Raw genomic sequence first — 17,375 nt, forward strand, 5'->3', positions numbered from 1 at the left:
TCAACTGTCATGTGCTCAGCTCCTGTCATGTGCTCAGCTCCTGTCATGTGTTCAGCTCCCAAATGTCATGTGTTCAGCTCCTAACTGTCATGTGTTCAACTATCAAGTGTTCAGCTCCTGTCATGTGTTCAGCTCCTAACTGTCATGTGTTCAGCTCCTGTCATGTGTTCAACTATCAACTGTCATGTGTTCAGCTCCTGTCATGTGTTCAACTATCAACTGTCATGTGTTCAGCTCCCAACTGTCATGTGTTCAGCTCCTAGCTGTCATGTGTTCAACTATCAACTGTCATGTGTTCAGCTCCCAACTGTCATGTGTTCAGCTCCTAACTGTCATGTGTTCAACTCTCAACTGTCATGTGTTCAGCTCATGTCATGTGCTCAACTCTTAACTGTCATGTGTTCAACTCTCAACTGTCATGTGCTCAGCTCCTGTCGTGTGCAACTCCTGTCATGTGTTCAGCTCTCAAATGTCATGTGTTCAACTCTCAACTGTCATGTGTCAAACTCACAACTGTCATGTGCTCAGCTCCTGTCATGTGTTCAGCTCTCAAATGTCATGTGTTCAGCTTTCAAATGTCATGTGTTCAACTCTCAACTGTTATGTGTTCAACTCTCAACTGGCATGTGCTCAGCTCCTGTCATGTGCTCAGCTCCTGTCATGTGTTCAGCTCCCAAATGTCATGTGTTCAGCTCCTAACTGTCATGTGTTCAACTATCAAGTGTTCAGCTCCTGTCATGTGTTCAGCTCCTAACTGTCATGTGTTCAGCTCCTGTCATGTGTTCAACTATCAACTGTCATGTGTTCAGCTCCCAACTGTCATGTGTTCAGCTCCTAGCTGTCATGTGTTCAACTCTCAACTGTCATGTGTCAAACTCACAACTGTCATGTGCTCAGCTCCTGTCATGTGTTCAGCTCTCAAATGTCATGTGTTCAGCTCTCAAATGTCATGTGTTCAACTCTCAACTGTTATGTGTTCAACTCTCAACTGGCATGTGCTCAGCTCCTGTCATGTGTTCAGCTCCTGTCATGTGTTCAACTCTCAACTGTCATGTGTTCAGCTCCCAACTGTCATGTGTTCAGTATTCAGCTCCCAACTGCCGTGTGTTCAGCTCCCAACTCTCATGTGTTCAGCTTCCAACTGTCATGTGTTCTGTTCCAAACTGTCCAGTGCTCTGCTCCCAACTATCCAGTGTTCTGCTCCCAACTGTCCGGTGTTCAGCTCCCAACTGTCCGGTGTTCCGCTCCCAACTGTCTGGTGTTCCGCTCCCATCTATCATGTGTTTTACAGTTGGGAGCTGATTGGCTGAAGCACCATTTATCATACGCCACAAGTTTTATCATACACAAGGAGTTTTATCACTTGTTGATAAATGGGCCCCTAAGTATTGTAAATGGGTGCAGGCTGTTCGATATGCACCATACACCCTGAACCAATTATAGATACACCCATGGCAGAGATGCAAGTTTCATTTATTGAACAATAAAACAGTTAACCAACTGGCATATCTACAATAAGTGCAAGGTGTGTGGTGCATATGGGCCCTGCACCTATAAAAGTATGTTTGCAGCCCAAGCTTTCCTTTGATATTATATATTTGGAAAGATGGCAAAGATCCAAGTGATAGTAAAAGCAATGGCAGTGTGCCAGAGCATTTATATCTGCTGTGACAAAAGGCAAAGGGCAGATGAAGAAGAGGACATTGCAAACAGACCTCCCCATCCCCCAAGGCATTAATACGACTCTGAGATAACCCTTACATATTCAGAGAAAACTCTCTTGGAATTCCTGGAGGACTCCCCTGCAGAACAGCCTCCATGATCCCCACCCACTTCCCGAGTGACATTAGTGCTGCGAGGGCACAATACAATTTATTGCGGCACAGCCTCATGTTCCCCCACAAGGACCATCCTGTACAGGAAATCCTGGAAAATAAGTGTGGGCAGGGAAGCAAATCTCCTTGAACTGTCACCAGAAGCTTGGACCCCAAGGTGCATCTCTTTCCATAGACCACTAGCTAGCTGAACCTGAGCAGGAGGAAAGGGATGGCCTTGCCAAACTTTCAGATATAGGTTCCAGGCCCAAAAACAGAATTTACCAATTTATTGGTGAAAGAGTCTTCACTGGAGAACACACGTCCTATCCATTTATTTTACCCAGCTTAAGAGCTTAATTAAGTTTGCAGTACAGTATATGCATTCACCAATATTTTTCAGGGCAACCACTCCCAATATGTAAAATAATAAAAAAAACTCTTATGCAATTCCCAAAGAGTTTCACGTACAATGGGAGGGGGGCGATGTATCAATCCTTGGAGAGAGATAATTGGAGAAATTCCCCATAGCATAGTAATTTTCTAGATGTACTAAATAAAAGATAGCTAGAAGTTATTTTGTGGGGTTCAGTATGAATTACCGGCGGCCGGGATGCCGGCAGTCAGCATACCGACAGTGGCATCTCGGCCACCAGTAGGCCGGCAACGGGGCCAGCAATAACCGCTTCCCATTTGGTGACTACGGCCGCCTTATTTTCCCTCTCTCTAAGGATTGATACATCCCCCCAGAGACCTGGGAAGCAAAGAAGATGTAGGTAGAAGGATAGAGAGACTCTGAAGACATCAGGGTTAAATCCATCATGCACATCGGCAAGGCCATTGATGGTGAACGATTTTCCCCATAAACAATAAGTCTAACAGAGCAGAAGACCTGATTATGTATATACAATATACTGTATACTTCACACGTTTGGACTTATGTTTAATATAATGTGATACAAAAGATTGTTGCTGTGTGTTATAATCTGTCTGTATTGACACATACAGGAGAAAGACAACCAACATTCATATTTCCATAATGAAAACCTTATCTCTCTTGTGCGAAATCTGTTGACTGCTGGAATGGAAACGACAGCAAGCACTGTCCGCTGGGGTCTTCTTCTCATGACAAAATATCCAGAAGTCCAAGGTATTGTGGAACATGTATACAAGGAAGGTCCATGAACATTAAGTGCTGGGAAAATGACATAACATAACGCTGATATAGACATAGATGTCCTCGGACAGGTAGAGTTTACAGCATGATAACGGTAAAGCTCTCCCTAAGGGACCCATGTATGACATTTCCTATACATGTAGTGTGGATATGATACGGATACGGGCTGTACGGATGGGGTAATGGTTAGCATTACTGCCTCACAGCACTGAGGCCTTGGGTTCAATTCCCACCATGGCCCTAACTTTGTGGAGTTTGTATATTCTGCCCGTACTTGCATGGGTTTCCTCCGGGTACTCCTGTTTCCTCCCACAATCCAAAAATATACTGGTAGGTTAATTGTCTCCTAACAAAATTAACCCTAGCGTGAATGTGTGTGTGTGTGTGTGTGTGTGTGTGTACATGTGGTAGGGAATATAGATTGTAAGCTCCAGTGGGGCAGGGACTGATGTGAATGGACAATTATTCTCTGTAAAAGCGCTGCGGAATATGTGTGCGCTATATAAATAACTGGTAATAAATAATAAATAAATAAATATCATCTTCTAAATTCACAATGTGAAAATTCAAATTTTCATGTGAAATTAGCAGCAATCTCTTGTCGGGACACAGACGTCTGTCCCAGGAAAAAGTGGAAGCAGAGTGATACACAGAGTGATACAGTGATACTGTCATCTGTTCCGCTCCCAACTGTCATGTGTCCAGCTCCCAACTGTCATGTGTCCAGCTCCCTACTGTCATATGTCCAGCACCCAACTGTTATGTGTCCAGCACCCAACGGTCATGTGTTCCGCTCCCAACTGTCATGTGTCCAGCTCCCAACTGTCATGTGTCCAGCTTCCTACTGTCATATGTCCAGCACCCAACGGTCATGTGTTCCGCTCCCAACTGTCGTGTCCAGCTCCCAACTGTCATGTGTCCAGCTACCTACTGTCATATGTCCAGCACCCAACTGTTATGTGTCCAGCACCCAATGGTCATGTGTCCAGCTTCCACCTGTCATGTGTCCAGCACTCAACGGTCATGTGTCCAGCTTCCAACTGTCATGTGTCCAGCTCCCTACTGTCATGTGTTCAGCTCCCAACTATCATGTGTTCAGCTCCCAACTATCATGTGTCCAGCTCCTAACTGTCATGTGTCCAGCTACTAACTGTCATGTGTCCAGCTACTAACTGTCATGTGTCCAGCAGTACCCAACTGTCATGTGTCCAGCACCCAACGGTCATGTGTCCAGCTTCCAACTGTCATGTGTCCAGCACCCAACGGTCATGTGTCCAGCACCCAACGGTCATGTGTCCAGCTTCCAACGGTCATGTGTCCAGCTTCCAACGGTCATGTGTCCAGCTTCCAACTGTCATGTGTCCAGCTTCCAACTGTCATGTGTCCAGCTCCTGTCATGTGTCCAGCTCCCAACTGTCATGTGTCCAGCACCAAATGGTCATGTGTCCAGCTTCCGACGATCATGTGTCCAGCTTCCGACGATCATGTGTCCAGCTTCCAACGTTCATGTGTCCAGCTCCTGTCATGTCTCCAGCTCCCTACTGTCATGTGTCCAGCTACCAACTGTCATGTGTCCAGCACCCAACTATCATGTGTCCAGCTCCCAACTGTCATGTGTCCAGCTCCCAACAATCGTGTTCATCTCCCAACTGTCATGTGTTTGAAAAGTTGGGAGCTGATTGGCTGGAGCACCATTTATCATACGCCTTGCCATACTTCCCAACTGTCCCAATTTTCGCGGGCAGTCACGTTTTTTTAAGGACTGTCTCGCTGTCTCACCCGCGGGCTTCAGTGTCCCGCGGTGGGGGGTTGGGGCAGTTGGGAGGCTCCTGCACTCCCATAACCCACAATCAGTACTTTACGTAAGAGATAATATTAATATTTGTCTATGATTCACTATTCTTCTAAATCTGTTTATCTATTAATAGAGGGTGTTTGGGGTGAGTGTGTAGCATTACCGCAAAGCAGAGCTAGATTAAGGGGGGAGGCAGGGGGTACATTACCCTGGGCCCCCCTATCCTAGGGGCCCCTGTCCCTTCCGTCCACCACAGGCTGTTTACATGCATGCCGGTCCTGTGCCCCCTCTGTTGGGATGGCTCGCACGGTGCCTGCAGCATGGTAGAGGGTTTTTTTTGTAGGTTTTTTAATAAAAATGGGTGACACCTCTGGGATTTAGTCACTCCCCCGACTATGCCGGGATCCGTTGCTGTCTCTGGTACCCTGCCTGCCCCTTCTGCATCTGTCTCCTGGAGGAAGTAATTACACAGAGGCACTCAAGAGGCATTTTCAAAGTGCAAGTATATTAAAGCATCATATATACAGCCAGCGTCAGCTGTATCTAAAATGCTTTAATACACTTCCACTTTGAAAATGTCTCTGAGTGCCTCTGCCTGCTGCCAGTATCCTGCATCCACAGGGCATATATATAGTTTGTGTGTGTGTGTGTGTGTGTGTGTGTGTGTGTGTGTGTATATATATATATATATATATATATATATATCTATATCTATATCTATCTATATATATATATATATAGTGTGTGTGTGTGTGTGTGTGTGTGTGTGTGTGTGTGTGTGTGTGTGTGTGTATATATTAGAGATGAGCGGGTTCAGTTCTCAGAGAGCCCGGCTCGGGTTTTCCCGCCTGACTCGGAAACCCGAACGCGGTAATACGTCATCATCCTGCTGTCGGATTCTCGCGGGATTTGGATTCCATATAAGGAGCCGCGCGTTGCGGCCATTTTCACTCCAGTCTCGGAGATTGTATAGAGAGGACGTGTCCTCAGTGTTCAGTGTCTGTGTGGGGGCGGGAAAGTGGGGTGGCGAATCTTGTGCTGTGTTGTGCTGTCCAGTCCAGTGTAGTCAGTGTATTGTGCTGCATCAGTCCAGCAAGTCACAGTGTTGGTGTTCTCTGCTGCCATATATCCAGTGTAGCTGTATAAAGTGGTGCTGTGTTGTGCAGACCAGAGGTAGTGTCCTGTCCATCAGTCATTCCAGTGACGATATACGCTGCTGCTATATGTCCTCTGCTGCAGTATAATAATTATAACAACAACGTGTTGTGCTGCATCAGACCAGTGGTAGTGTCCTGTGTCAACAGTAATTCCAGTGGCAATATACGCTGCTGCTATATGTCCACTGCTGCAGTATAATATTTATAACAACAATGTGTTGTGCTGCATCAGACCAGTGGTAGTGTCCTGTGTCAGCAGTAATTCCAGTGATGATATACGCTGCTGCTGCTGCTCAGTGCCGTTTCTAGCGGCGGGCGAGCCGTGCAACCGCACGGGGCGCCCGCCGCGTCACTTTGTTACTCCTTCTCGCCTCTCCCGAGCGCTCCTGCTCGGGGGGCGGGGTTTCGCGGAATGACGCGTTGCGTCGTGACGTCACGACGCAAACGCGTCATTCCGCGAAACCCCGCCCCCCGAGCAGGAGCGCTCGGGAGAGGCGAGAAGGAGATAAGCATGAAGGAGGAGGTGGCGGCCGGCGCGAGGGACGTGAGGCGGCGGGACCGAAGAGCGGGAAGACGTAAGTATTCTTTCTCCCTCTCCCCCCCTCTCCCCCTTCCTTCCCCTCAACTTGAAACCTGCCTGCCGCTGCCGCACTGTGTAAAATGGGGACACCTGCCTATGGGGATACCTGCCTGCCGCACTGTGTAAAATGGGGGCACCTGCCTGCGTACTGTGTAAAATGGGGGCACCTGCCTGCGTACTGTGTAATATGGGGGCACCTGCCTGCGTACTGTGTAATATGGGGGCACCTGCCTGCGTACTGTGTAATATGGGGGCACCTGCCTGTGTCCTGTGTAATATGGGGGCACCTGCCTGCGTACTGTGTAATATGGGGGCACCTGCCTGCGTACTGTGTAATATGGGGGCACCTGCCTGCGTACTGTGTAATATGGGGGCACCTGCCTGCGTACTGTGTAATATGGGGGCATCTGCCTGCGTACTGTGTAATATGGGGGCACCTGCCAGCGTACTGTGTAATATGGGGCACCTGCCTGGGTACTGTGTAATATGGGGGCACCTGCCTGCGTACTGTGTAATATGGGGGCACCTGCCTGCGTACTGTGTAATATGGGGGCATCTGCCTGCGTACTGTGTAATATGGGGGCATCTGCCTGCGTACTGTGTAATATGGGGGCACCTGCCAGCGTACTGTGTAATATGGGGCACCTGCCTGCGTACTGTGTAATATGGGGGCATCTGCCTGCGTACTGTGTAAAATGGGGGCACCTGCCTGCGTACTGTGTAATATGGGGGCACCTGCCTGCGTACTGTGTAATATGGGGGCACCTGCCTGCGTACTGTGTAATATGGGGGCACCTGCCTGCGTACTGTGTAATATGGGGGCACCTGCCTGCGTACTGTGTAATATGGGGGCATCTGCCTGCGTACTGTGTAAAATGGGGATATCTGCCTGCCGCGCTGTGTAAAATGCTGGCACCTGCCTGCTGCACTGTGTAATATGGGGATACCTGCCTGCCGCACTGTGTAATATGGGGGCACCTGCCTGCCGCGCTGTGTAATATGGGGACACTTGCCTGCTGTAATGTGTAAAAAGGGGACTTTTTTATTTTTATTTTTTCCCCCCTGTGGTGGGTGTGATGATATCAGATGAGGCCATGCCCACTTCAATGAGACCACGCCCATTTTAATCAGGCCACACACCCTTGTCGGGAGCGCCATGCTTTTTCTTTTTATGGCTATATGGGGGGGGGGGGGCACACAATTTTGTTTTTTTGAGCAATAGGGGGGGGGGGGGCGCATTTTGAAATCTCGCACTGGGAGCCAAATTGTCTAGAAACGGCCCTGCTGCTGCTATATGTCCACTGCTGCAGTATAACAATTATAACAACAACCTGTTGTGCTGCATCAGACCAGTGGTAGTGTCCTGTCTCATCAGTCATTCCAGTGACGATATACGCTGCTGCTATATGTCCACTGCTGCAGTATATTAATTATAACAACAATGTGTGGTGCTGCATCAGACCAATGGTAGTGTCCTGTGTCAACAGTAATTCCAGTGACGATATACGCTGCTGCTATTTGTCCACTGCTGCAATATAATAAATATAACAACAACGTGTTGTACTGCATCAGACCAGTGGTAGTGTCCTGTGTCAACAGTAATTCCAGTCATTCCTGTGACGCATATTGTCTCATATAACTCCCAAAAAATAATGGAGAACAAACATTTTGAGGAGAAAATAGGGAAAGATCAAGAAGAACCACTTCCTCCTAGTGCTGAAGCTGTTGCCACTAGCCATGACATAGATGATGAAATGCCATCAACGTCGTCTGCCAAGGCCGATGCCCAATGTGATAGTAGAGGGTGTGTAAAATCCAAAAAGCCAAAGTTCAGTAAAAAGAACCAAAAAAACTAATTTAAATCGTCTGAGGAGAAACGTAAACTTGCCAATATGCCATTTACGACACGGAGTGGCAAGGAACGGCTGAGGCCCTGACCTATATTCATGGCTAGTGGTTCAGCTTCACATGACGATGGAAGCCCTCATACTCATACTAGAAAAATTAAGAGTTAAGCTTGAAAGAGCACAGAAAAGTACTGTGAGCTCTGAGATGGTATCCTACGGAGGAATCCCAGTTAGGAGAGGACTCCTCAGTCTTGACAATGACATGGCCAAGCGCAGTGGAGAATGATTTCCATCTTGTGCAAGGTGCCAGCTTGAGTCAGGTCATTCCCCTCATCAGGCTTTTGCAGAAGCAGCTGGATAAATTGAAGGAGGAGCTAAGACGGAGCGATTCCGCAAAGTATGTGGGACTTGTGGATGGAACCCTTCATTCGCTTTGCCAGGATTCAAGGGTGGTCAATCTGTTGAAATCAGAGCACTACATTTTGGCCACTGTGCTCGATCCTAGGTTTAAAGCTTACGTTGTATCTCTCTTTCCAGCAGACACAAGTGTGCAGAGGTGCAAAGACCTGCTGGTTAGTAAATTGTCAACTCAAGCGGAACGTGACCCGTCAACAGCTCCTCCTTCAATTTCTCCCGCCACTGGGGCTGCAAGGAAAAGGATAAGATTTCCTAGCCCACCCGCTGGCGGTGATGCAGGGCAGTCAGGAGCGGAAGCTGACATCTGGTACTGACTGAAGGACCTGCCAACGATTACTGACATGTCTACTGTCACTGCATATGATTCTGTCACCATTGAAAGAATGGTGGAGGATTATATGAGTGACAGCATCCAAGTAGGCATGTCAGACAGTCCGTACGTATACTGGCAGGAAAAAGAGGCAATTTGGATGCCCTTGCACAAACTGTCTTTATTTTACCTAAGTTGCCCCTCCTCTAGTGTGTACTCCGAAAGAGGTTTTAGTGCAGCTGGTCACCTTGTCAGCGATCGGCATAGGAGGTTACTTCCACTAAATGTAGAGAAGATGATGTTCATCAAAATTAATTATAAATTCCTCCGGGAAGACCTTTACCAACAATTGCCTCCAGAAAGTACACAGGGACCTGTGATGGTGGATTCCAGTGGGGACGAATTAATACCCAGTGATGAGGATGTACACGGTGAAAGGGGTGAGGAATCGGAGGATGATGATGAGGTGGACATCTTGCCTCTGTAGAGCCAGTTTGTGCAAGGAGAGAGTGCTTCTTTTTTGGTGGGGGCCGAAACAAACCAGTCATTTCAGCCACAGTCGTGTGGCAGACCCTGTTGCTGAAATGATTGGTTTGTTAAAGTGTGCATGTCCTGTTTATACAACATAAGGGTGGGTGGGAGGGCCCAAGGACATTTCCATCTTGCACCTCTTTTTCTTCTTTGCATCATGTGCTGTTTGGGGGCTAGTTTTTTTTTTGTGCCATCCTGTCTGTAACTGCAGTGCCACTCCTAGATGGGCCAGGTGTTTGTGCCGCACACTTGTGTCGCTTAGCTTAATCATACAGCCACCTCGGTGCAACTTTTAGGCCTAAAAACAATATTGTGAGGTGTGAGGTATTCAGAATAGACGGGAAATGAGTGGAAATGATTGTTATTGAGGTTAATATTACTGTAGGAGCAAAATTACCCCCAAATTCTGTGATTTTAGCTGTTTTTATGTTTTTTTCCAAAAATCATCCAGATCCAAAACCAAAACCAAAACATGAAAGGGTGGTTTTGGCAAAACCAAAACATGAAAGGGTGGTTTTGGCAAAACCAAAACACGAAAATGGAATTAGACCCAAAACCAAAACACAAAACACGAAAAGTGCCCGCTGCACATCTCTAAATATATATATATATATATATATATATATATATATAGAGAGAGAGAGAGAGAGAGAGAGAGAACAGAGTATAGGCACTCACCACAAAAATCATTTCAGGCTTTTTATTTACTCACAAATGCTTCATCGTGCAGAAAAGTCACTGTCAACGTTTCGGTCCTTTCTGGACCTTTGTCAAGACCATCAAAATAAATTTATGCAGTCATCCTGTGGGGGCTTCAGGATGACTGCATACATTTATTTTGATGGTCTTGACAAAGGTCCAGAAAGGACCGAAACGTTGACAGTGACTTTTCTGCACGATGAAACATTTGTGAGTAAATAAAAAGCCTGAAATGATTTTTGTGGCGAGTGCCTATACTCTGTTCTCTATATTGTTTGGCTTGATAGCCTTTATGGAGCACCACCGATAGTGACTTTGAAACAGTGAGTGTGGACATTACAACATTTAATCTTTGAAAAAGTCACGGGTCACGTGACGAAATGCGTCAGGACTCCTCCCCTTTTGTTCTTTCACTGAACACCTGCATCCAGGACGCTTCCAGGTCACAGCCACCTCACCTGGCATTCACCTACGGCAGTCACGGGCGGCTTCTATTTGGCTCCATATCCAGCCGCAGGCGCTGTGCGGCCACGACGACCGTCTCCAGCATCTTCCACCCCGTTGTCTACCGGCGGATGGTGCACGTCCAGGTAGTCTGGAAGGAAGCTTTCCCATACAGCCGGACACCCTAGACGGCGTTTGATTCAGCAGCCACACGCCTGCCGCCCACCATTGTCTGCACAGCATTAACAAGGTGATTACCAGCAGGTCAATCGAACAAACCCAGCGGCCGGTTGATACATTCAGATACGTCACGCACCCTCCAGCTTTACCACCTATTGGGCAAATTCTGGACTTACCCGGGGACGCTCGGGTTTTCCAGCCCTTATGGAGAGGTAATTTCATATATATACAACCTACTCATGCCGGTATTCTCTATTGAAGCTTAATCCTCAAAACGTGCAGTTACTGTGATATACTCAGGAACCACATCTAACAGCTGTGGCAACAGTGTTTCCAAAGGACTGTAACACTCTGTTACATCTTGAACTTCCAATTATCTAGTTCAGTGAAATTTCAATGATACTTATCATAGTAGTCAAAGCCCAGATAATTCATGTGTTTTTAAACCCTTGTATTTGACAAATCAAGAAAAGTTATAAGTAACATCACCTATGAATTGTCTATTATGAAATAGTATTTTTATTCTTATTAGAGTATTGTCATTAATAAATACATATACTTTTTATTAATTCATCTGATTCTTTGGTTGTTACTGAACCTGTGAAAATCTGGTGTGCGGATTTCATGAGCGCCTCTATTAATTTCTGTATTAGGATTTTAATACCTACCGGTAAATCCTTTTCTCCTAGTCCGTAGAGGATGCTGGGGACTCCAAAAGGACCATGGGGTATAGACGGGATCCGCAGGAGACGTGGGCACTTTAAGACTTTAAGTGGGTGTGAACTGGCTCCTCCCTCTATGCCATACTTGCCTAATCTCCCGGAATGGCCGGGAGGCTTCCGAAAATCGGGTGACCCTCCCGGCCCCAAGGAAGAGCAGGCAAGTCTCCCGGTTTTTCAAGTTCCCCCTGCCCGGCCACCCACTTTGAGAGTAAAGTGGGCGGTCCGGACAGTAGATGACGCGATTCAGCAACAGGCTGAACATGACCGATACACAATCTCTGTGTAACAGAAGCAATAACTACCAATACTACTGCAAAAACAGTCCGCACAAGGTCGGGCGCCTAGCATCCTCTACGGACTAGGAGAAAAGGATTTTCCGGTAGGTATTAAAATCCTATTTTCTCTTACGTCCTAGAGGATGCTGGGGACTCCAAAAGGACCATGGGGTTTATACCAAAGCTCCAGACCCGGTGGGAGAGTGCGGACGACTCTGCAGCACCGATTGAGCAAACATGAGGTCCTCATCAGCCAGGGTATCAAACTTGTAGAACTTAGCAAAAGTGTTTGAACCCGATCACGTAGCTGCTCGACAAAGTTGAAGTGCCGAGACTCCTCGGGCAGCCGCCCAAGATGAGCCCACCTTCCTGGTAGAATGGGCTTTCACTGACGTCGGTAACGGCAATCCAGCCGTAGAATGAGTATGCCGAATCGTATTACAGATCCAGCAGGTAATAGTCTGCTTGGAAGCAGGTGCCCCAATTTTGTTGGGAGCATATAGAACAAACAGAGCCTCTGATTTCCTAATTTGAGCCGTTCTGGCGACATACATTTTGAAAGCTCTGACTACATCGAGAGATTTTGAAACAGCCAAGGCTTCCGTAGCCACAGGCACCACAATAGGTTGGTTTATGTGAAACGAAGAAACCACCTTCGCAAAAAATTGTTGACGAGTTCTCAATTCCGCTCTATCCACATGGAAAATCAAATAGGGGCTCTTGTGAGACAAAGCTGCCAATTCAGACACCCGTCTTGCGGACGCCAAGGCCAAAAGCATGACCACTTTCCAAGTGAGAAATTTCAACTCAACCTTTCGCAAAGGTTCAAACCAGTGTGACATAAGAAATTGCAACACTACGTCAAGGTCCCATGGTGACACAGGTGGCACAAACGGAGGATGTATGTGCAGTACTCCCTTCACGAAAGTCTGAACCTCTGGAAGGGTGGCCAATTCTTTTTGAAATAAAATAGATAAAGCCGAAATCTGCACTTTAATGGAACCTTATTTTAGGCCTGCATCCACACCTGCCTGCAAAAAATGGAGGAAACGACCCAGATGAAACTCCTCCATAGGAGCCTTCTTGGATTCACACCAAGACACATACTTTCTCCAAATACGGTGATAATGCTTCGCTGTGACCTCCTTTCTAGCCTTAAGCAGAGTAGGGATGACTTACCCGGGAATACTCTTTCGAGCTAGGATTTGGCGTTCAACCTCCACGCCGTCAAACGCAACCGCGGTAAGTCCTGGAAGACACACGGCCCCTGCAGTAACAGATCCTCTCTGAGAGGAAGAGGCCAGGGATCTTCAATGAGCAATTCCTGAAGATCCGGATACCAGGCCCTCCGTGGCCAATCTGGAACAATGAGTATCGCCTGAACCCTTGTTCTTCTTATGATCCTTATCACTTTTGGAATGAGTGGAAGTGGAGGGAACACATATACCGACTGAAACACCCACGGAGTTACCAGGATGTCCACTGCACTGGCTTGAGGGTCCCTCGACCTGGAACAATATCTCTGAAGCTTCTTGTTGAGGCAAGACGCCATCATGTCTATTTGAGGAATTCCCCAATGATTTGTCACTTCTGCAAAAACCTCTTGATGAAGACCCCACTCTCCTAGATGGAGATCGTGTCTGCTGAGGAAATCTGCTTCCCAGTTGTCCACGCCCGGAAGGAAGACCGCTGACAGAGTGCTTACATGTTTTTCCGCCCAGCTGAGAATTTTTGTGGCCTCCGCCATCGCCGCTCTGCTCTTTGTTCCGCCCTGGCGGTTTATGTACGCCACTGCTATTACGTTGTCCGACTGAATCAGGACAGGTAGACCTTGAAGAAAGTGTTCTACTTGTAGAAGGCCGTTGTAGATGGCTCTTAACTCCAGAACGTTTATGTGTAGACAAGCTTCCTGGCTTGACCATTTTCCCTGGAAATTTTTTCCCGTGTGACTGCTCCCCAGCCTCGGAGACTTGCATCCGTGGTCAAAAGGACCCAATCCTGAATTCCGAACCTGCGACCCTCTAGGAGGTGAGAACTTTGAAGCCACCACAGGAGAGATATTCTGGTCCTGGAAGTTAGGCTTATTTTCCGGTGCATGTGCAGGTGAGACCCGGACCACTTATCCAACAGGTCCCACTGAAACACCCGGGCATGAAAGCTGCCAAATGGAATGGCTTCGTAGGCTGCAACCATCTTCTCCAGCACCTGAGTGCATTGATGAATTGACACTCTTGCCGGTTTCAGTATCTCCTTGACCATGTTTCGGATTTCCAGAGCTTTTTCCACTGGGAGAAACACTCTCTGTAGTTCCGTGTCCAGGATCATGCCCAAGAAAGACAGCCGAGTTGTTGGCATCAACTGTGACTTTGGCAAATTTAGAATCCAACCATGTTGTTGCAGAGCTGTCAGGGAGAGTGCCACGTTTCTTAGCAACTTCTCCTCTGATCTCGCCTTTATCAGTAGATCGTCCAAGTACGGGATAATTGTGAATTGCGTAGGAGCACCATCATTTCCGCCATTACTTTGGTGAAGACCCTCGGGCCGTGGAAAGACCAAACGGCAACGTCTGAAATTGGTAATGACAATCCTGAACAGCAAACCTCAGGAAAGCTTGATGTGGAGGATATATTGGGACATGTAAGTAGGCATCTTTGATGTCAACTGACGCCATAAAATCCCCTCCTTCCAGACTGGAGATCACTGCTCGAAGAGATTCCATCTTGAACTTGAAACTTTTCAAAAATAGATTGAGGGATTTTAGGTTCAGGATCGGTCTGACCGAGCCATCCGGCTTTGGTACGACAAATAGGCTCGAATAAAACCCTTCTACCCGTTGAGATGGGGGTACCAGGACAATGACACGCTGTTGACACAGCTTTTGTATCGCAGCGCGCACTACTTCCCTGTCTGGAAGAGAAACTGGCAAGGCTGATTTGAACAATCGGTGGGGGGGGGCACGTCTTGAAACTCCAGTTTGTACCCTTGGGACACTATTTCTAACACCCAAGGATCCAGGTCCGAGTGAAACCAGACCTGACTGAAGAGTCGGAGACGCGCTCCCACCGGTACGGACTCCCGTAGAGGAGCCCCAGCGTCATGCGGTGGACTTGGCAGAAGCCGGGGAGGACTTCTGCTCCTGGGAACCTGGCACAGCAGGCGACCTTTTCCCCCTTCCTCTACCTTTAGAGGCAAAGAAAGACGACCCTCTTCCTTTTTTGTATTTATTAGGCCGAAAGGACTGCATCTGATAATGCGGCGTCTTTTTCTGTTGTGCAGGAACATAAGGAAGAAATGAGGACTTACCCGCTGTAGCTGTAGACACCAGATCAGCGAGGCCGTCACCAAACAAGACACCACCTTTTATATGGGAGGGCTTCCATAGCTTTCTTAGAGTCGGCATCAGCATTCCATTGATGAATCCACAGCACTCTCCTGGCCGAGACTGCCATGGCATTGGCCCTTGATCCCAAGAGGCCAATATCCCTTGCCGCATCCTTTAGGTAAGCTGCAGCGTCCCTGATATAACCGAGCGTCAAAAGAATGCTATCCCTATCCAGGGTATCCATGTCAGATGCCAAATTATCTGCCCACTTACCAATAGCACTACTCACCCATGCCGACGCCACGGCAGGTCTGAGCAGTGCCCCCGTAGTGACATAAATTGATTTTAAGATAGTTTCCTGCTTACGATCCGCAGGGTCCTTTTGGGCAGCTGTGTCAGGAGACGGAAGCGCCACCTTCTTGGACAGTCGTGATAGAGCCTTGTCCACATTGGGAGATGACTCCCACTTTTCCCTGTCATCGGAAGGGAAAGGATATGCCATTAGAATTCTCTTGGGAATCTGCCACCTTTTGTCAGGAGATTCCCAAGCTTTTTTACAAAGAGTGTTCAGCTCATGAGAGGGGGGAAACGTCACCTCAGGCTTTTTTCCCTTATACAAACAGACCCTTGTATCAGGAACAGTAGGTACTTCTGAAATATGTAGAACGTCTTTAATTGCCACAATCATGTGCTGAATACTCTTAACCAGTTTCGGATTTAAACTGGCCTCACTATAGTCGACACTGGAATCAGAGCCCGTGTCGGTATCAGTATCCGCCATTTGGGTAAATGAACGCTTTTGTGACCCTGAGGGGGTCTGGACCTGAGACAAGGCATCCTCCATGGATTTTCTCCACGTTTGTGTCTGAGAATCAGATTTATCCAACCTTTTAGTCAATAACGCCACATTTGCATTCAATGTACTCAACATATCCACCCAATCAGCAGTTGGCGGTGCCGACAGAGTCACTCCCAGCGCCTTATCCACCCCCACAGTAACCTCCTCCGGGAAGGAGCACTCAGCCTCAGACATGTCGACACACACGTACCGACATGCACCAACACACTGGCTATAGGGGACAGACCCACGGAAAGCCTGTTAGAGACACACAGAGGGAGTTTACCAGCTCACACCCCAGCGCCTAGCCCGGTACTGAGAGCAAATACACACTGCCTCAGTCCTGTTTGCGCTGTTATTATCAATGTAATCGCTCCAAAATTACTGTGCCCCCCCCCCCCCCCCCTCCCTGTTTGGCTCCCTGTTACTTGTGCAGGAGTGTGGAGGTCCGGGCCAGCGTCTCTGCATCCTGTGAAGAGAAAATGGCGCTGGTAAGCTGTGAGGGCTAAGCCACGCCCCCTCACCGGTGCGTTGTAGTCCCGCTCAAATTAAAGTATTTATACTGGCGGGGGCTATATCCAGTGCCTAGGCACTACCAACATAAAATATTTTTGCCAGATATCATGTAAAAACTTCAGTAATCATGCTTCCTAGGGAGCCCCCCCTGCGCCCTGCACCCTGCAAGTGCCGCCGTCAGTGTGTGTGGGAGCATGGCACGCAGCGTGACCGCTGCGCGGTACCTCCATACTGAAGTATTCTGCCGTCACTGAAGTCTTCTTTTCTTCTTAATACTCACCCGGCTTCTATCTTCTGGCTCTGTGAGGGGGGTGACGGTGCGGCTCTGGGGACGAGCAGCTAGGCGCACCAAGTGATCGGACCCTCTGGAGCTAATGGTGTCCAGTAGCCTAAGAAGCAGAGCCTTTGAACTCACAGAAGTAGGTCTGCTTCTCTCCCCTCAGTCCCACGCTGCAGGGAGCCTGTTGCCAGCAGTGCTCCCTGAACACAAAAAACCTAACAAAAAAGTATTTTTACAGAGAAACTCAGGAGAGCTCCCCTGTTAGTGTCCAGTCTCTCTGGGCACAGAATCTAACTGAGGTCTGGAGGAGGGGCATAGAGGGAGGAGCCAGTTCACACCCATTTAAAGTCTTAAAGTGCCCATGTCTCCTGCGGATCCCGTCTATGCCCCGTGGTCCTTTTGGAGTCCCCAGCATCCTCTAGGACGTAAGAGAAATATATATATATAAAACACATGTTTACACACTCCTTT

At 47.9% G+C, this 17,375-nt stretch overlaps 1 protein-coding gene across 1 annotated transcript in view; it reads left to right on the plus strand.

The window, feature by feature from the left end:
• LOC134908900 (cytochrome P450 2K1-like) overlaps positions 1 to 17,375 on the plus strand; it is a 130,292-nt gene that overhangs the window by 49,380 nt on the left and 63,537 nt on the right. The window contains exon 6 of the mRNA XM_063915127.1: positions 2,823 to 2,964. Coding sequence (XP_063771197.1) covers positions 2,823 to 2,964 — 142 coding nt within the window. The remainder of the gene's footprint in view (positions 1 to 2,822; positions 2,965 to 17,375) is intronic.

This window comes from Pseudophryne corroboree, chromosome 4 (assembly GCF_028390025.1).
Source record: "Pseudophryne corroboree isolate aPseCor3 chromosome 4, aPseCor3.hap2, whole genome shotgun sequence".
Classification (NCBI taxonomy): domain Eukaryota; kingdom Metazoa; phylum Chordata; class Amphibia; order Anura; family Myobatrachidae; genus Pseudophryne; species Pseudophryne corroboree.